The 21,923-nt window shown below is 41.7% G+C and overlaps 1 protein-coding gene across 2 annotated transcripts in view; it reads right to left on the bottom strand.

Moving 5' to 3' along the window:
* The window catches only part of LOC121577955 (protein phosphatase 1 regulatory subunit 1A), an 87,625-nt gene extending 71,097 nt beyond the window's left edge, over positions 1-16,528 (bottom strand). For both annotated transcript variants that reach the window (XM_041891954.2, XM_041891955.2), the window contains exon 1: positions 16,159-16,528. In XM_041891954.2, coding sequence (XP_041747888.1) covers positions 16,159-16,239 — 81 coding nt within the window. In that variant the 5' untranslated portion in view covers positions 16,240-16,528. The remainder of the gene's footprint in view (positions 1-16,158) is intronic.
* Positions 16,529-21,923: the final 5,395 nt, after the last annotated feature.

The raw sequence follows: 21,923 nt of genomic DNA, 5'->3' as shown, positions 1-21,923 counted from the left end.
CACTGCTCATTAGTCAATGTTATCTCCTTGAAGACACACTGCTGCTCACTAGTCAATGGTATCTCCTTGATGACACACTGCTCATTAGTCAATGTTATCTCCTTGATGACACACTGCTGCTCACTAGTCATTTTATTTATTTATTACTTGCACCAAAGAAAACAAGTGATAAACAACAATACAGATTTTTAAAGAAATGGTGTGCAGGTTGGAAGCCCAAGGGCTGATATGAAAACCACACCACAAAAAAACAATATACAATACATGAGTACAAAAATAAAAAAGGTTTGTTAAAACAGATAACAAAACCTACTAATTATAAATGTAGAAATTATTATTATTAATTTGCTTTATGTGTGTGTGCATTTGTGCATGTGAGTGGGTGAGAGTTAGGCTGTATGGAGGAGATTACTGAGTAGTCAATGTTATCTCCTTGATGACACACTGCTGTTCAGTAGTCAATGTTATCTCCTTGATGACACACTGCTAATTGGGTATTCAGACCTAAAGAGGCTTAATTTCCTTTCACACACAGCCAGAGAAAGACTGTGTATAAGAAGCAACTTCTCTCTCTCTTTCTTTCGGTCTATCTTTCATACCAGATGCAGAGACTAGGAAAGCATATTTGGGTCAGTGAAAAGCACTGTATAAAACCCATGTATTTTTATTGCTATTAGAAGTGTCCCACTGGGCACACACTGGTTGAATCAACGTTGTTTCCACGTCATTTCAATAAAATGACATGGAACCAACGTGGAATAGACGTTGAATTGACGTCTGTGTCCAGTGAGGTCAGTGTTGTTTTTGTGTATACAGGAACATTGCTCACCTCATATCCTGTCTGTCGAGGATATTAAAAGGTTTCTCTCTTTTGTGTGTTTGTGTCAATACCTTTTCATGTTCACCCACCTCACAGCTTAAGAGCCACTCCAGTACCTCTCTCCTCAAGATTCCCTCCAGCCCTCCCCTACTCCTACTCATTCCATTGATATTCATCCAGCATGTGTGTGTGTCAATTTGTGTATGTTTATAGTGTGTGTGCTGAGTGATTACATTAACCTGTGCTTGTGTGTGTGTGTGTGTGTGTGTGTGTGTGTGTGTGTGTGTGTGTGTGTGTGTGTGTATGTGTGTGTGTGTGTGTGCACCATGGAGTTGGCTCACAAACACAATGAGTCTGTGCAGGACTGATGAAGCCTTCACTGATCACTCCGCTCACACACGCATACCATATCTTACCATACCATACCATAATACCATATCTTACCATACCTTAATACCATACCATACCATATCTTACCATACCATACCATAATACCATATCTTACCATACCTTAATACCATACCATATCTTACCATACCATAACCATAATACCATACCATATCTTACCATACCATAAACTTAATACCATACCATATCTTACCATACCATAACCTTAATACCATACCATATCTTACCATACCATACCATAATACCGTACCATATTTTACCATATTATAAACTTAAAACCATACCATATCTTACCATACCATAACCTTAATACCATACCATATCTTACCATACCATACCATAATACCATACATATCTTACCATACCATAACCTTAATACCATACCATATCTTACCATACCATACCATAATACCGTACCATATTTTACCATACCATAAACTTAATACCATACCATATCTTACCATACCATACCATAATACCATACCATATCTTACCATACCATACCATAATACCATACCATATTTTACCATACCATAAACTTAATACCATACCATATCTTACCATACCATAACCTTAATACCATACCATATCTTACCATACCATACCATAATACCATACCATATCTTACCATACCATACCATAATACCATATCTTACCATACCTTAATACCATACCATACCATATCTTACCATACCATACCATAATACCATATCTTACCATACCTTAATACCATACCATATCTTACCATACCATAACCTTAATACCATACCATATCTTACCATACCATACCTTAATACAGGGTTTCCCAAATTCAGTCCTGGGTACCGCAAGGGGTGCACATTTTGGTTTTTGGCCAAGCACTACACATCATCAAGCTTTGATTATTTGAATCAGCTGTGTAGTGCTAGGGCAAAAACCAAAACGTGCACCCAGGGGGGGCCCCAGGACCGAGTTTGGGAAACCCTGTATTAATACCATACCAAGCCCCCAGTAGCTGCTCTCATTGAACACACACACACACACACACACACACACACACACATACACACACACACACACACACACACAGCCCCCAGAGCCTTAATCCATCCCACTTTCCTTTCAGCTCCTTCTCCTTCACATTCAACACTGCATAACTTACAAATTGAGAAGAAAAAGAGAGAAAGCTATAGATTCTGTAATTGTTGCTTCTGTAAAATAATTCCCATGTCCAATATGAAGTGAAGTTCAACTCTTCTGATGGATGGGACCAGAGTAACACATTGAAATGAATAGAATAGGCTGATTCACATCGAAGTCCATACTCCTCTCTCGGATTCATACAACGGGCTATACACAATATGGCTCCCCGTATCACAAAACACCATCCATCTATGTCCTGACGTTTTTCCATCTGTTGATGCATATTGTATGACATTCAAGACAGGGATTGCGTATCTTTCCACATCCATCACATCATCTATTCATAGCCCTGTCCTTATAACAGCAGCCCTGTTCAACTTTGTATTATCAGAATTATTCATCAGCTTTTGAGCAGTGAGAGTAGTGAGTCTGAGGATGCCTCCCAAATGGCACCGTATTCCCTATATAGCGCACTACTTTTGAACAGAGCACTATGGGCCTATACAGTGAGGGGAAAAAAGTATTTGATCCCCTGCTGATTTTGTACATTTGCCCACTGACAAAGAAATGATCAGTCTATAATTTTAATGGTATGTTTATTTGAACAGTGAGAGACAGAATAACAAAAAAAAAATCCAGAAAACCGCATGTCAAAAATGTTATGAATTGATTTGCATTTTAATGAGGGAAATAAGTATTTGACCCCTCTGCAAAACATGACTTAATACTTGGTGGCAAAACCCCCATTGGCAATCACAGAGGTCAGACGTTTCTTGTAGTTGGCCACCAGGTTTGCACACATCTCAGAAGGGATTTTGTCCCACTCCTCTTTGCAGATCTTCTCCAAGTCATTAAGGTTTCGAGGCTGACGTTTGGCAACTCGAACCTTCAGCTCCCTCCACAGATTTTCTATGGGATTAAGGTCTGGAGACTGGCTAGGCCATTCCAGGACCTTAATGTGCTTCTTCTTGAGCCACTCCTTTGATGCCTTGGCCGTGTGTTTTGGGTCATTGTCATGCTGGAATACCCATCCACAACCAATTTTCAATGCCCTGGCTGAGGGAAGGAGGTTCTCACCCAAGATTTGACGGTACATGGCCCCGTCCATCGTCCCTTTGATGCGGTGAAGTTGTCCTGTCCCCTTAGCAGAAAAACACCCCCAAAGTATAATGTTTCCACCTCCATGTTTGACGGTGGGGATGGTGTCCTTGGGGTCATAAGCAGCATTCCTCCTCCTCCACACACGGCGAGTTGAGTTGATGCCAAAGAGCTCCATTTTGGTCTCATCTGACCACAACACTTTCACCCAGTTCTCCTCTGAGTCATTCAGATGTTCATTGGCAAACTTCAGACGGGCATGTATATGTGCTTTCTTGAGCAGGGGGACCTTGCGGGCGCTGCAGGATTTCAGTCCTTCACGGCGTAGTGTGTTACCAATTGTTTTCTTGGTGACCATGGTCCCAGCTGCCTTGAGATCATAGACAAGATCCTCCCGTGTAGTTCTGGGCTGATTCCTCACCGTTCTCATGATCATTGCAACTCCACAAGGTGTGATCTTTCATGGAGCCCCAGGCCGAGGGAGATTGACAGTTACTTTGTGTTTCTTCCATTTGCGAATAATCGCACCAACTGTCGTCACCTTCTCACCAAGCTGCTTGGCGATGGTCTTGTAGCCCATTCCAGCCTTGTGTAGGTCTACAATCTTGTCCCTGACATCCTTGGAGAGCTCTTTGGTCTTGGCCATGGTGGAGAGTTTGGAATCTGATTGATTGATTGCTTCTGTGGACAGGTGTCTTTTATACAGGTAACAAGCTGAGATTAGGAGCACTCCCTTTAAGAGTGTGCTCCTAATCTCAGCTCGTTACCTGTATAAAAGACACCTGGGAGCCAGAAATCTTTCTGATTGAGAGGGGGTCAAATACTTATTTCCCTCATTGAAATGCAAATCAATTTATTATATTTTTGACATGCGTTTTTCTGGATTTTGTTGTTTGTTGACTTGGAGAAGATCTGCAAAGAGGAGTGGGACAAAATCCCTCCTGAGATGTGTGCAAACCTGGTGGCCAACTACAAGAAACGTCTGACCTCTGTGATTGCCAACAAGGGTTTTGCCACCAAGTATTAAGTCATGTTTTGCAGAGGGGTCAAATACTTATTTCCCTCATTAAAATGCAAATCAATTAATAACATTTTTAACATGCGGTTTTTCTGGATTTTTTTGTTGTTATTCTGTCTCTCACTGTTCAAATAAACCTACCATTAAAATTATAGACTGATCATTTCTTTGTCAGTGGGCAAATGTACAAAATCAGCAGGGGATCAAATACTTTTTTCCCCTCACTGTATAAGGAACACGGCGCTGTTTGGGACGCCAACCTGAGTCTTTCTCCTGCTGCCTCCATCTGCTTTTATAGCATGTCATAAGTCTTCATTCTTCTTCTATATGAGGCTCAGTGGTGTTATACAAATGAACAGTAGCAGAGAGCTGGTTTAGTAGCAGTCACAGCATAGTACACTTACAGTAGCCTGTAATTACATTTTATGGTGTTATGGATGCTGTTCAAACTCATAAAAAAAAACAACTGAAGCTGAATCAGGAAGGAAGTAATTCAGAGGACAAGGGATACACCACTATAACTACTCTCCTTCCTTCTGGTGTCTGTGTAAGTCAGTGGTGGCTGGTGACCAAAAACTTTGAGGTGGATGATGAATGAAATAACCTAATGGGAGGACACTTGTATTAAGGAGAGGACAAGGCTGTACATCTACTGGCAGATACTCCACTATCACTACTGTTGTTTACCTTCATTCCTATCTGTACAGATAGCAACAACAAAAACACATTAAACCTTTATATTTTCTGTATCCTAAAATGAACAAGAATCATACTGTACTGGGCACCAGGAAGTGCAGTTGTAATGCAATTTCAGTCATAGGAGATATAGATATATACATTTTAGTCTAAAAGTAACAAGGTTATTATGAAATACAGTACTGACTTCTCTCAGTATTACAGTTACTAAGAATAGAATCGGCCTGGAGCATGTACTTATTTCAGTTACAGTAATCTCAGACATTTATTAAAACAGATTTGCTTCCAGAACCTTTTTAAATCTAGGACAGATGAGTGGTGGGATAGCTAATACATTATCTCTGGACTGCCTCTCAGAAATGGACTCTCAGAAGCACTAGGAATTAACAGTGGTGACACAGTGAAGGACAAAGATATGTCAAGACATCAGCTTATACAAGATGTTAACTCAAGCCTACCAAAGTCCATAATGGAGTTATATTACCTTGAAATGCCACGATTCCTCATTTTAACTAGGGAGAGAATGGTTTTATTATGCACAGAGAAGCTCTTATCTAAAGAATTTGGGTTGCTCAAATTCAAGAGGAAGGGAATGTCTCAGAAATGGACAGATTGTCATTCTAACACTGTGGGGAAAAGAGACTGGGAAGTAGAAATTGACAGATTGTCATTCTAACACTGTGGGGATAGAGATTAGGGAAGTAGAAATTGATAGACTGTCATTCTAACACTGTGGGGAAAGAGATTAGGGAAGTAGAAATTGACAGACTGTCATTCTAACACTGTGGGGATAGAGATTAGGGAAGTAGAAATTGATAGACTGTCATTCTAACACTGTGGGGAAAGAGATTAGGGAAGTAGAAATTGACAGACTGTCATTCTAACACTGTGGGGTAGAGATTAGGGAAGTAGAATTTGACAGACTGTCATTCTAACACTGTGGGGATAGAGATTAGGGAAGTAGAAATTGATAGACTGTCATTCTAACACTGTGGGGATAGAGATTAGGAAGTAGAAATTGACAGACTGTCATTCTAACACTGTGGGGATAGAGATTAGGGAAGTAGAAATTGACAGACTGTCATTCTAACACTGTGGGGATAGAGATTAGGGAAGTATAAATTGATAGACTGTCATTCTAACACTGTGGGGAAAGAGATTAGGGAAGTAGAATTTGACAGACTGTCATTCTAACACTGTGGGGATAGAGATTAGGGAAGTAGAAATTGATAGACTGTCATTCTAACACTGTGGGGAAAGAGATTAGGAAGTAGAAATTGACAGACTGTCATTCTAACACTGTGGGGATAGAGATTAGGGAAGTAGAAATTGATAGACTGTCATTCTAACACTGTGGGGAAAGAGATTAGGGAAGTAGAAATTGACAGACTGTCATTCTAACACTGTGGGGTAGAGATTAGGGAAGTAGAATTTGACAGACTGTCATTCTAACACTGTGGGGATAGAGATTAGGGAAGTAGAAATTGATAGACTGTCATTCTAACACTGTGGGGAAAGAGATTAGGGAAGTAGAAATTGACAGATTGTCATTCTAACACTGTGGGGATAGAGATTAGGGAAGTAGAAATTGATAGACTGTCATTCTAACACTGTGGGGATAGAGATTAGGGAAGTAAAAATTGATAGACTGTCATTCTAACACTGTGGGGATAGAGATTAGGGAAGTAGAAATTGACAGACTGTCATTCTAACACTGTGGGGATAGAGATTAGGGAAGTAGAAATTGACAGACTGTCATTCTAACACTGTGGGGATAGCGATCCAAACAAATACTTAGTTCCTTGAAACTGATTACAGTTGTTAGTCAGCAGCATATTATAATATTTGAGCTGTATCTACAAAATTACGTACAGTACGCAACTGCCTTGGCACACCGTGGTGCCTAACACAAGGATAAAGCATTAATATCTGTACATGGATGAGTGTACTTCCTGAGTGGGGGGTCCACTACATCTCCCAGGACTCCACCACCCCAGGACTCCACCACCCCAGGACTCCACCACCCCAGGACTCCATCCCCCAGGACTCCATCCCACAGGATTCCATCCCCCAGAGAGATAGTTTGATGGATAGTGAATGCTGTTTCTCTCCAGAGCCTGATCTACACACTATGAGGTGTCCAGGCACAACAGGGATGACTGAGGCATGGAGGAAGGCCTGTGATACCAACACAGGCACACTGAGACACTGTGATGCCATGGATGCTTTATGCCGAATCCCTGAAAATACTGAAACTCCAGTGTCGGGGAAGCTACTCTGAAAATATAGTTTATCAAGCTACCAATTACTTGACACTGGAAGAAGTTCAGCTAAACTAAAACTAACCTTAAGAAAAATATAGTTTACTAAACTAAAGTTATTTTGAAAAAGTTGTTCACTACATCAAAACTACTTCATGAATAATTATCATGTATAAATCTGAAATGTCATAGACTACAAATCGCAAGAACAGATTACTTTGGGGTCATATGTTAACAGAATGTGTAAGTTAGCCTATTAAACCCCAAAAATATGTTTCAAGTGAGAATTAGGGTGGTCTGATGCTAATTAAGAAAGGAAATTCTTACCTACTTCAACCATATTTTATTTTATTTTATTTTATCCACTAGGCACAGACGTCAACTCAACGTCTTTTCCACATTGGTTCAACGTAATTTCATTGAAATGACGTGGAAACAAAGTTGATTCAACTAGTGTGTGCCCAGTGGGCAGTTCCAGTAGTTAGCTACACTGCTACATGACAAAAAAAGTAATTAACTAACACTGTGAAACACTGAAACAAGACAACACTGAAACGTTGAAACACAAACCACTTAAATTACGTAAGCACTGAAACATCTAAGCACTGAAACATCTAAGCACTGAAACATCTAAGCACTGAAACATCTAAGCACTGAAACATCTAAGCACTGAAACATCTAAGCACTGAAACACCTAAGCACTGAAACACCTAAGCACTGAAACACCTAAGCATTGAAACACCGAAACTGACACTGAAACACAGTAATTCCATTGCTGCCCCACACTGAGACTCCGAAATAGTGAGACACTGAAATACTTTAACAATTAAACACTAAAATACTAAAATGCCCAAACAACGACACGCTGAAGCAAATCAGCTAGCCTCTTGTCGTCATACTGTGATGCCCACACCACGTCAGCAGCACCACACCACGTCAGCCAGCTCTGCTCTGATAGGCTCTGTGGTCGACCACACCATGTCAGTCAGCCAGCTCTGCTCTGATAGGCTCTGTGGTCGACCACACCACGTCAGTCAGCCAGCTCTGCTCTGATAGGCTCTGTGGTCGACCACACCACGTCAGTCAGCCAGCTCTGCTCTGATAGGCTCTGTGGTCGACCACACCACGTCAGTCAGCCAGCTCTGCTCTGATAGGCTCTGTGGTCGACCACACCACGTCAGTCAGCCAGCTCTGCTCTGATAGGCTCTGTGGTCGACCACACCACGTCAGTCAGCCAGCTCTGCTCTGATAGGCTCTGTGGTCGACCACACCATGCCAGCCATGCAGGTCTCAGCATCTCGGAACCCAGCCAAGGCTCTCTCTGCAGGGCTGCTGAGAGCTACATGATCAGTGCTCAGTGCTGTCTGACTGTTACAGAGAGAGAAGGAGATTTCCACAACTTCTATTGTTGCAGTAGAGGTAAATGTAGGAGAGGAAAACAGACTAGTACTGTATGTGTGGACACACTAGCTGTATGCACGGGCAAAATAGCACACACACGCAAACACACACATACAGCACCACAGAGTGTTGGAACACAGAACGTTTCTATTGATATCTTAACAAGAGGACAGTGTGATTCATGGTTCACTTACTCCTCAGTAATTACATCTAAATAGCGATTCACTACCAGCTAAAATAACAATCTAATTAATTGACCACCATGCTCACCAGTAAAGCTCACAGAGAGCTGACCACTCTCTCAGTTCATCAGGCAGACACATAGCCAGGCTGACCACTCTCTCAGTACATCAGGCTGACACATAGCCAGGCTGACCACTCTCTCAGTACATCAGGCAGACACATAGCCAGGCTGACCACTCTCTCAGTACATCAGGCAGACACATAGCCAGGCTGACTGCTCTCTCAGTACATCAGGCAGACACATAGCCAGGCTGACCACTCTCTCAGTACATCAGGCAGACACATAGCCAGGCAGACCACTCTCTCAGTACATCAGGCAGACACATAGCCAGGCTGACCACTCTCTCAGTACATCAGGCAGACACATAGCCAGGCTGACCGCTCTCTCAGTACATCAGGCAGAGACATAGCCAGGCTGACCGCTCTCTCAGTACATCAGGCATACACATAGCCAGGCTGACCACTCTCTCAGTACATCAGGCAGAGACATAGCCAGGCTGACCGCTCTCTCAGTACATCAGGCAGAGACATAGCCAGGCTGACCGCTCTCTCAGTACATCAGGCTGACACATAGCCAGGCTGACCACTCTCTCAGTACATCAGGCAGACACATAGCCAGGCTGACCACTCTCTCAGTACATCAGGCAGACACATAGCCAGGCTGACCACTCTCTCAGTACATCAGGCAGACACATAGCCAGGCAGACCACTCTCTCAGTACATCAGGCAGAGACATAGCCAGAGGCTGACCCCTCTGTGATCCCTGAGCAACAGCTCTCTCATCATACACTCTCACACACACACTTATCCTAAAGTTACATACATATAAATCACAGGTAGAAAGGGCAGTGCACCTGATTTGTCAAAAAGCCAAATGTAAAATGAATATTGGACAAATGAAGAGCCCCTTCCCATGACCATAACCCTAATGTTTTAAAACAGTACTATTAATATATCCCAACACTACTAATTAATCTATTAAAAACAAAACAAAAAAAGTTTTAAGTGAGAAGTAGGCATTGGTCTGAAGTAGAAAAGAAAGGAAATTCATGATTCCACAATGCCTACTCCACCCATGCTCTACCAAGGTTTTCCACCACACAGCTTTGACCAACTACAGTAGCTAGTTTGGTCTATTATTATTAAAGCTTTATTTGGACAGGGAAGTCATACTGAGACTAGGGTCTCTTTTTCAGATGAGCCCTGCATAAATACATCAAATGTATAAACAACATACAACATACAAAATAAAAAAACATATTAAGAAAAACAGACACATTTTCAACAAAGAGGTCCCTGATCATCATTACTCTGAACTGACCCAGGGGGACCAGAACATCTCATTTCAGAGATCTCTGTGAGTTGTTCCATGTAAAGGCTGCAAACAAAATGTCAAAGCAGCTATAACCCAGTGTTATCCAAGCCTGTGACCGGGTGTGGTAACGTGTAAGTCTAAATTGAATTTATGATGATAGATAGGAAGTTCCTGCATGAGTGCTTTGTAAATAAACACAAGACAATGCTGCTCTCTCCTTACATACATAGAGGCTCAACCCACTTTTTAACACAAGACACAATGGTGAGTTCTATAACCATCCCCAGTAATAAACCCAAGGGCACAATGGAAAACAGCATCTAGTGGTTTAAGTGTAGATGCTGCTGCATGCATATAGATAATATCCCCATAATCTAAAATAGACATACAGTGAGGGAAAAAAAATATTTAGTCAGCCACCAATTGTGCAAGTTCTCCCACTTAAAAAGATGAAAGAGGCCTGTAATTTTCATCATAGGTACACGTCAACTATGACAGACAAATTGAGAAAAAAAAAATCAAGAAAATCCCATTGTAGGATTTTTAATGAATTTATTTGCAAATTATGGTGGAAAATAAGTATTTGGTCACCTACAAACAAGCACGATTTCTGGCTCTCACAGACCTGTAACTTCTTCTTTAAGAGGCTCCTCTGTCCTCCACTCGTTACCTGTATTAATGGCACCTGTTTGAACTTGTTATCAGTATAAAAGACACCTGTCCACAACCTCAAACAGTCACACTCCAAACTCCACTATGGCCAAGACCAAAGAGCTGTCAAAGGACACCAGAAACAAAATTGTAGACCTGCACCAGGCTGGGAAGACTGAATCTGCAATAGGTAAGCAGCTTGGTTTGAAGAAATCAACTGTGGGAGCAATTATTAGGAAATGGAAGACATACAAGACCACTGATAATCTCCCTCGATCTGGGGCTCCACGCAAGATCTCACCCCGTGGAGTCAAAATGATCACAAGAACGGTGAGCAAAAATCCCAGAACCACACGGGGGGACCTAGTGAATGACCTGCAGAGAGCTGGGACCAAAGTAACAAAGCCTACCATCAGTAACACACTAGGCCGCCAGGGACTCAAATCCTGCAGTGCCAGACGTGTCCCCCTGCTTAAGCCAGTACATGTCCAGGCCCATCTGAAGTTTGCTAGAGTGCATTTGGATGATCCAGAAGAGGATTGGGAGAATGTCATATGGTCAGATGAAACCAAAATATAACTTTTGGTAAAAACTCAACTCGTCGTGTTTGGAGGACAAAGAATGCTGAGTTGCATCCAAAGAACACCATACCTACTGTGAAGCATGGGGGTGGAAACATCATGCTTTGGGGCTGTTTTTCTGCAAAGGGACCAGGACGACTGATCCGTGTAAAGGAAAGAATGTATGGGGCCATGTATCGTGAGATTTTGAGTGAAAACCTCCTTCCATCAGCAAGGGCATTGAAGATGAAACGTGGCTGGGTCTTTCAGAATGACAATGATCCCAAACACACCGCCCGAGCAACGAAGGAGTGGCTTCGTAAGAAGCATTTCAAGGTCCTGGAGTGGCCTAGCCAGTCTCCAGATCTCAACCCCATAGAACATCTTTGGAGGGAGTTGAAAGTCCGTGTTGCCCAGCGACAGCCCCAAAACATCACTGCTCTAGAGGAGATCTGCATGGAGGAATGGGCCAAAATACCAGCAACAGTGTGTGAAAACCTTGTGAAGACTTACAGAAAACGTTTGACCTGTGTCATTGCCAACAAAGGGTATATAACAAAGTATTGAGAAACTTTTGTTATTGACCAAATACTTATTTTCCACAATTATTTGCAAATAAATTCATTAAAAATCCTACAATGTGATTTTCTGGATTTTTTTTTCTTATTTTGTCTGTCATAGTTGACGTGTACCTATGATGACAATTACAGGCCTCTCTCATCTTTTTAAGTGGGAGAACTTGCACAATTGGTGGCTGACTAAATTCTTTTTTTCCCCACTGTACAAGAGGCCTGGACAATTTCCTTCCTATTAACTAAAGTCAGACATACTTTGTTTCTGTCAAAGAAACCAACCTTGAAATTCAACTTCTTCAACAGTGACATGTTTTTTAAATGACAGTTTGTCATCAAGCCAGATACCACGATAATTGTAGGAAGGAACTCACTAAATCTGTGTACTTTTCACATTTATTTAAATATGGTTTATGGGATCTAGAAAAAAGCATGCATTTTGTTTTGTTTGCATTTAGCACTAACTTTAGATTCAATAATGACATCTGCAATGCTAGAAAATCTGACTTCAAATTTGAAAAGGCTTGGTCAACTGATGGAGAAATGGAATACAACGCTGTATCTGCATAAAAATTATTATATACAGTACCAGTCAAAACTTTGGACACACCTACTCATTCAAGGGTTTTTCTTTATATTGAATATTTTCTACATTGTACAATAATAGTGAAGAAATCAAAATCAAAACTGCCCCTTCCGCTTGCCCCAAATATTTTTGTTAGCTGCATGTGTGACATAACTCCACCAGTCCTATTTATGATATAATTTACAAGGATTATACCATTTTTAAACATTTTTTCCAAAAAAATTACATTTCTTTAATCAATTAGTATATTTGAGTTTAGGCATAATATTTGTTGATTTCTTATCAAGAAGAGGTCTGAGAGTACAGGAGAGTACCATGGATTAGTCCGTTTTTTGACTCTGAGTTGCTCAGCTAGAGAGATAAAAAATGGATGAGAAAAATGTAAGTGCCAACACAGGGTCTAGTAGAAAAAAAAGCTCTGAATAATATAGATCATGAAGGAATGCCTGGGGCGGGAAAAAAAGATATCTTCACAATTATACGAGGGTCAGATTTTTCAATTTGGTTTCTCTAATACAAGCAATAGGCCAGTGGTCGCTGATATCATTTGCTATCTCTAATACAAGCAATAGGCCAGTGGTCGCTGATATCATTTGCTATCTCTAATACAAGCAATAGGCCAGTGGTCGCTGATATCATTTGGTATCTCTAATACAAGCAATAGGCCAGTGGTCGGTGATATCATTTGCAAAAACACCACTAGCCAAATACTTATGGGGACGGTTAGTCAGGATAAGGTAAGCCAATCAATAATTAGATCTCCTAACACAACCAGTTCAGATACCAGAAAGGGTTTTAAATAATAATAATAATAATAATAATCAGAAATAATACCAACAGCCTCAGCAATAAATACACATTTTGGCTTATGGCCACTTTTACAACCAACAGCTCACACATTTTGGGGACAAAGATGCTAAGAGAGCATGATGCCATAACAGTAGATTGTACATAACGAGTCACCCCATCCCCCCTTTTTTGTCATTCACATCTGAAAATCTTGTAGTCCGCAATGGCAACGTCCTTATCCATAATCAAATTATTCAGCCAGGTCTCTGAGATGACCAGAACGTCTGGGCTAGTGTCATGCACCCAGACATCCAGAAAGTCAGGAAACATCAGAATTTGCACATTTATATGTAACAGACCAAGCCCATTTGAAAACAGCAGGAGTATCCATGGTGACACAAGAGTTAATAGAACTGGATGAGCTAGCCACAATGGGCTTCCTGATTGGATACAAAGTGGGAGAGCTAATAATAGAATTCAGGTAAATGTGCACAAGATGACTATTGATAATATCCCTATGCTTATGAGCACATTTAGCAATCTGATAGCTTGATGTGACTATTAATTGCACAGGTGGCGCTAACAACAGTGGGTTCCGTATGGTAACTAACAGAGCTTTCAATGGAAATTAAATTAACTGACACAAAATTACTATTTGCAATACCCCTATCAACATGGGAAGCTGTGGCAGAATGATGTTAGCTTACCTTGACGTAAGCTCAGAACCACTTGCTTTTTCAAACATGGTCCTGTTTTATCAATTGCTGTACTGAACAATGGACAGTTCATTACCTCTGTCAAATGAGTATGTTGCTTAAAGTTGTGTGTGTGTATTTGTATTTATTTTTGCAATAAAGACAATGACGCTACAAAAATACACATTTACAATAGGCTTATATGTAAAAAATACATACAGCCTCATTGTATTTACAGTACCAGTCAAAAGTTTGGACACATCTACTAATTCAAGGGTTTTCTTTATTTTTACTATTTTCTACATTGTAGAATAATAGTGAAGACATCAACACTATGGAATAACACATAAGGAATCATGTAGTAACCAAAACGTGTTAAACAAATCAAAATATATTTTGTATTTGAGATTCTTCAAAGTAGCCACCCTTTGCCTTGATGACAGCTTTGCACACTCTTGGCATTCTCTCAACCAGCTTCATGAGGAATGCTTTTCCAACAGTCTTCAACAGTAATCGAACCCACAATTGCTGATGCTCCAGATACTCAACTAGTCTCAAGAAGGCCAGTTTTATTGCTTCTTTCATCAGCACAACAGTTTTCAGCTGTGCTAACATAATTGCAAAAGGGTTTTCTAATGATCAATTAGCCTTTTAAAATGATAAACTTGGATTAGCAAACACAATGTCCCATTGGAACACAGGACTGATGGTTGCTGATAATGGGCCTCTGTACGCCTATGTAGATATTCCATTAAAAATCAGCAGTTTCCAGCTACAATAGCCATTTACAACATTAACAATGTCTACACTGTATTTCTGATCAATTTGATGTTATTTTCTTTAGAAAACAAGGACATTTCTAAGTGACTCCAAACGTTTGAACGGTAGTGTATAAAACATTAAGAACTGAAGAGTATGAATTAGGCTGTTTGAGAAGGTTTGAATTCTAAGCAACCTGCATACACATTGTTTGAAGTACAATAAACCAACATAGCTACTGTAGAAGGTCAAAGCTGTGTGCTGGGAAACCTTGGTAGAGCATGGGTGAAGTATGCATTATGACGCTCATGTGAATTTCCTTTCTTTTTCGGCTTCAGGCCAATGCTTACTTTTATTTATTAATATTATTATTATATATTTTTTTAATGCACATGATACACCAAAAGGTGATTATCCAACATTATTATCCAACATTATAACACAGCAATAAAAGTAAAGTAAAAGTACACAATAATGACAAATGGCAACAGAAATAATGTAGTTATTAGTATTTATTTAATATTAAGAGAGGATTTTCCAGAGGGAAGCAAAAAAACAGAAACCCATTTAAGCCAATATGGAGTAAATTGGGGGAAAAAATCCCTGATCTCTTTTAACAAGACAATTAAGAAGCTCATGGAAAATACACAAAATAATCAACGTGTACCCATGAACTATTTACATAAATAATGTACATAAAAATTTACTGATGAAAGGGCTAGTCCTGCATTACCTGTAAACAATAGTGAGTTATTACAAAATATACAATTTATAATCAAACATACGTAGCAGATTCCTCAGATATAGTCAACTTTGTACATACAATTCAGGGATGGCCACAATTTCCCTTGAAGAGCTACAGGGTTATGTAGGCTTTCTTGTTCAAGGCAACGGGCGCAACTACAATACCTCAACAATTCCCAATACCATGGAGTCTATAACCTCCCGTTGGTTCTGACACACCGAATGCTCTCAGAACGGACACTGTTGAGAGACTATGAGGTCCCATAACCCCCTGGGACCCACTAGCCTAGCCCCCTGTCCAGCCTGCCCTTATGTCTTTTCAGATTGAAGACTGGCTGCAATAGCACCGGTAAAAGTTTAACTCATTGATCCCGTAAGTAACACCTAGAAAAGCTAACAGCTTTCCCCCCTACTCCTCACCTGTTCAGCAGCCTCTGGGTCCAGGTGTGAGTCCAGGAGAGGCATTGTGAACTGGATCTTCCTGGGGCTGCCTGTGTCCATGGTCCTGCTGGTGGTAGAGTTGTAGTAGTAGAGTAGTAGAGTAGCAGTTGTAGTTGTAGTAGTAGTAGTATAGTATAGTATAGTATAGTAGTAGTAGTAGTAGTAGTAGTAGTAGGAGTAGTAGTAGTAGCTAGAGACGAGGAGAGCAGAATCTTGGTAAAAGACTGCTGAGGAAGAGTAGTGGTGGTAGTGGTGGTGGTGCTGCTGCACAGAGCACTGTCGAGCACTTTGTCTGTCTCTCTCTGTCTCTCTCTCTGTCCCTCTCTCTCTCTCTCTCTCTCTCGCTCTCGCTCTGTCTCTCTCTGTCCCTCTCTCTGTCCCTCTCTCTCTCTCTCTCTCTCTCTCTCTCTCTCTCTCTCTCTCTCTCTCTCTTTCTGTCACTCTCTCTGTCCCTCTCTCTCTCTCTATCCCTCTCTCTCTCTCTCTCTCTCTCTCTCTCTCTCTCTCTCTCTCTCTCTCTCTCTCTCTCTCTCTCTCTCTCTCTCTCTCTCTCTCTCTCTCTCTCTCTCTCTCTATGTCCCTCTCTCTCTGTCTATCTCTGTCTCTCTCTGCACACCTGTCCCCTTCTTTTACCCCCTTTCTCTCTCTCTCCCTGTCCTTTCTATGCCGTACTCTTTCAGGCTCTTTCTTTCTTTTCCAGCTCTACTATTCCTGTGTACCTCTGTTCCTCTGTTCCTCTGTTCGGTCTCCTTTCAGTTCTGTACTAGAGAGGGAAGCAAGGGCATACTGCAATCTGAACACCTCTCTCTTTTTCGCTTTCTCTCTCTCTCTCTCTCTCTCTCTCTCTCTATCTCTCTCTCTCTCTCTCTCTCTCTCTCTCTCTCTCGCTCTCTCATTCGCTGAGTCTGCCTCCCTCTCGCACTTGACCCCGCCCCCTCTCCCCTCTCTCTCTCTCGTTCTATTGGCTGGTCGTGCTCTGGGACTTAACTGCAGAGCCCAACCAAGCCGGAGGCTGAGGCTCTCCTAACTCCTACAAGCAGCCAAATACATCACACCACCACGCTCAGTAAAAATATTTTAGGGATGATGGGATTTTTTAAAAGTCACACACCTACACACACACACAGCACACAACACACCTACACACACCTACACACACATATACATGTACACAACACATACACTGCATAACATATTGATGGGTCCTGTACATAACACAGCAGATGTCCCTTTCATCACAGACATATACAATTGACATGTATTTATTAACATTTATAGCCAAGTCATGAGACAGGGATGTTTTCAGTCGCTATAAGATCATGATATGTCATGTCAGATAAGATATGATATCAAGACATCATTGTCATTCATGATAAGATGAAGCTGTGACAAATAGATGCTCGGCTGTATCCATTCTGATCAGGCACATCCTGTAACATAGCCTCCCTCCACTCTGATCAGGCATGTCCTGTAACATAGCCTACCTCCACTCTGATCAGGCATGTCCTGTAACATAGCCTCCCTCCACTCTGATCAGGCATGTCCTGTAACATAGCCTCCCTCCACTCTGATCAGGCATGTCCTGTAACATAGCCTCCCTCCACTCTGATCAGGCATGTCCTGTAACATAGCCTCCCTCCACTCTGATCAGGCATGTCCTGTAACATAGCCTCCCTCCACTCTGATCAGGCATGTCCTGTAACATAGCCTCCCTCCACTCTGATCAGGCACATCCTGTAACATAGCCTCCCTCCACTCTGATCAGGCATGTCCTGTAACATAGCCTCCCTCCACTCTGATCAGGCATGTCCTGTAACATAGCCTCCACTCTGATCAGGCATGTCCTGTAACATAGCCTCCACTCTGATCAGGCATGTCCTGTAACATAGCCTCCACTCTGATCAGGCATGTCCTGTAACATAGCCTCCCTCCACTCTGATCAGGCATGTCCTGTAACATAGCCTCCCTCCACTCTGATCAGGCACATCCTGTAACATAGCCTCCCTCCACTCTGATCAGGCATGTCCTGTAACATAGCCTCCCTCCACTCTGATCAGGCACATCCTGTAACATAGCCTCCACTCTGATCAGGCATGTCCTGTAACATAGCCTCCCTCCACTCTGATCAGGCATGTCCTGTAACATAGCCTCCCTCCACTCTGATCAGGCACATCCTGTTACATAGCCTCCCTCCATTCTGATCAGGCATGTCCTGTAACATAGCCTCCCTCCCTCATAGCACAACATAGTATTATTAATCTGTCAGCATCCAGATATTCCCTACAACACACTGCCACGACGTCTGACACATGATAACGCAGAGACATGTTTCCTATAGTAACATGAAAAAACAAAACAATAAGGTCCAGGAAATACAGACATGCTCCTGCTGGTTTTCATGGTAGTATTTTTAAACATATGTGTGCTATAAAATGTATATTTTGTAGTTTGTTTATGTAGGTAGGTGATATACAGTGAGGGAAAAAAGTATTTAATCCCCTGCTGATTTTGTTTGTTTGTCCACTGACAAAGAAATGATCAGTCTATAATTTTAATGGTAGGTTTATTTGAACAGTGAGAGACAGAATAACAACAAAAAAATCCAGAAAGACGCATGTCAAAAATGTTATAAATTGATTTGCATTTTAATGAGGGAAATAAGTATTTGACCCCCTCTCAATCAGAAAGAATTATTGCTCCCAGGTGTCTTTTATACAGGTAACGAGCTGAGATTAGGAGCACACTCTTCAAGGGAGTGCTCCTAATCTCAGTTTGTTACCTGTATAAAAGACACCTGTCCACAGAAGCAATCAATCAATCAGATTCCAAACTCTCCACCATGGCCAAGACCAAAGAGCTCTCCAAGGATGTCAGGGACAAGATTGTAGACCTACACAAGGCTGGAATGGGTTACAAGACCATCGTCAAGCAGCTTGGTGAGAAGGTGACAACAGTTGGTGCGATTATTCGCAAATGGAAGAAACACAAAATAACTGTCAGTCTCCCTCGGCCTGGGGCTCCATGCAAGATCTCACCTCGTGGAGTTGCAATGATCATGAGAACGGTGAGGAATCAGCCCAGAACTACACTGGAGGATCTTGTCAATGATCACAAGGCAGCTGGGACCATAGTCACCAAGAAAACAATTGGTAACACACTACGCTGTGAAGGATTGAAATCCTGCAGCGCCCGCAAGGTCCCCCTGCTCAAGAAAGCACATATACAGGCCCGTCTGAAGTTTGCCAATGAACATCTGAATGATTCAGAGGAGAACTGGGTGAAGGTGTTGTGGTCAGATGAGACCAAAATCAAGCTCTTTGGCATCAACTCAACTCGCCGTGTTTGGAGGAGGAGGAACGCTGCCTATGACCCCAAGAACACCATCCCCACCGTGAAGTATGGAGGTGGAAACATTATGCTTTGGGGGTGTTTTTCTGCTAAGGGGACAGGACAACTTCACCGCATCAAAGGGACGATGGACCGTCAAATCTTGGGTGAGAACCTCCTTACCTCAGCCAGGGCATAAAAAATTGGTCGTGGATGAGTATTCCAGCATGACAATGACCCAAAACACACGGCCAAGGCAACAAAGGAGTGGTTCAAGAAGAAGCACATTAAGGTCCTGGAGTGGCCTAGCCTGTCACAAGACCTTAATCCCATAGAAAATCTGTGGAGGGAGCTGAAGGTTCGCGTTGCCAAACGTCAGCCTCGAAACCTTAATGACTTGGAGAAGATCTGCAAAGAGGAGTGGGACAAAATCCCTCCTGAGATGTGTGCAAACCTGGTGGCCAACTACAAGAAACGTCTGACCTCTGTGATTGCCAACAAGGGTTTTGCCACCAAGTGCTAAGTCATGTTTTGCAGAGGGGTCAAATACTTATTTCCCTCATTAAAATGCAAATCAATTTATAACATTTTTGACATGCGTTTTTCTGGATTTTTTTGTTGTTATTCTGTCTCTCACTGTTCAACTAAACCTACCATTAAAATTATAGACTGATCATTTCTTTGTCAGTGGGCAAACGTACAAAATCAGCAGGGGATCAAATACTTTTGTCCCTCACTGTATGCACATCCCACATGTCTCCATTCTGCTTGGTCAAAAAAGACCTACAATAAAGAAAGATGTCAATGTTGGTTCAGGAATAAAACATAAGGGGGCAGTCTATACCAGTGCCAGTCGGTGCCGTTTAAGATGAGGGAGGACGCAAAAAAAAATTCTGAGCATGGCCTTATTTCTTTTACAGCATATTGGATGACTGTCATTCACCCAGCTCAATGTAACATCAATATGTTTAGGCCACTTATTACATGATACTTGAATTTTCCCTATACCCATCATGAGGTTGCTACAACCTAGCCTATGAATGAAAGTTTACAACATAGGTGCACAGGTTGAGAGAAATTTGAGTAATCAAAATGACAGACATTGACACATTCAATACCACCTTATATAAGCTTGCCTGCATCTAGCTGATCTAGGGTGTAATCATTATTCCAACAGCTGCTAACAAGAGTTTCTATTGGACAAATTCAGCTACGTTTATCCCAGTTTCGTTCTGATTCCTTCTGTTTAAGAAACGTTTCTCAACAGAATCGGCAAAATAAATACACCCCTGATCACATGCAAACACAGTTCACTTTCATAGCAGCCAGATCGTTGTATAATTATTTATTGCATCCTATCACCTTTTCCTCCTCTCACCTTTTCCCTTCGCTTGTGAACTTCAGTGCACAACACTTCAGCTGTCTGTGACCAGGCAAAAAAATATTTCCAAGCCAAACCTTCATACCATAACCGCTAACCGCTACACACAGCCTACATCGTTGTCACCATATTAGCTAACGTCATAGTCAACATAGCTACTAGAACTAATTCGTTAGTAAACCCGCTAGCGCACAATCATGCAGTACAGTGTACAGTTAGCAAGCAGTTTAGCAGTTCCACCGGCAGGCCCCGGTGGCAATAAATAAAAAAAATAAAAAAATACCTTGACTTGAAAGAGTTCCAGTGTTGGATAGCCATAGCCAGATAGGTAACATTGCATCTCTCCTGTTTTAGCCGGGTGTTTGAGTAGGCTAAACTAGCTAGCTGCATTCGCTAATAAGTACTTAGTAAGTGAAAGTGAAAGAAATACAATAAAGCTAGCTCTCTCTCTCTCTCTCTCTCTCTCTCTCTCTCTCTCTCTCTCTCTCTCTCTCTCTCTCTCTCTCTCTCTCTCTCTCTCTCTCTCTCTCTCTCTCTCTCTCTCTCTCTCTCTCTCTCTCTCTCTCTCTCTCTCTCTCTCTCTCTCTCTCTCTCTCTCTCTCTCTCTCTCTCTCTCTCTCTCTCTCTCTCTCTCTCTCTCTCTCTCTCTCTCTCTCTCTCTCTCTTGCTTCTCCTTCATTGTTGAAGAAATGTATTTGTTCAAAACTGTTCAGCTATTGTCTCTCTCTCTTTGAGTCAACTACTCACCACATGTTATGCACTGCAGTGCTAGCTAGCTGTAGCTTATTATTTCAGTACTAGATTCATTCTCTGATCCTTTGATTGGGTGGACAACATGTCAGTTCATTCTGCAACAGCTCTGATAGGTTGGAGGACGTCTTCCAGAAGTTGTCATAATTACTTTGTAAGTCTATGGAAGAGAGTGAGAACCACGAGCCTTCTAGGTTTTGTATTGAAGTCCCGATGGCGATGTAAATTAGCTGTCCTCCGGCTACACCGTGGTGCTACGCGACAGAGTGCTGTTGAGGCTACTGCA

This window comes from Coregonus clupeaformis, chromosome 12 (genome assembly GCF_020615455.1).
Source record: "Coregonus clupeaformis isolate EN_2021a chromosome 12, ASM2061545v1, whole genome shotgun sequence".
Lineage (NCBI taxonomy): Eukaryota > Metazoa > Chordata > Actinopteri > Salmoniformes > Salmonidae > Coregonus > Coregonus clupeaformis.
This window is presented reverse-complemented; position numbering and strand designations above follow the sequence as displayed.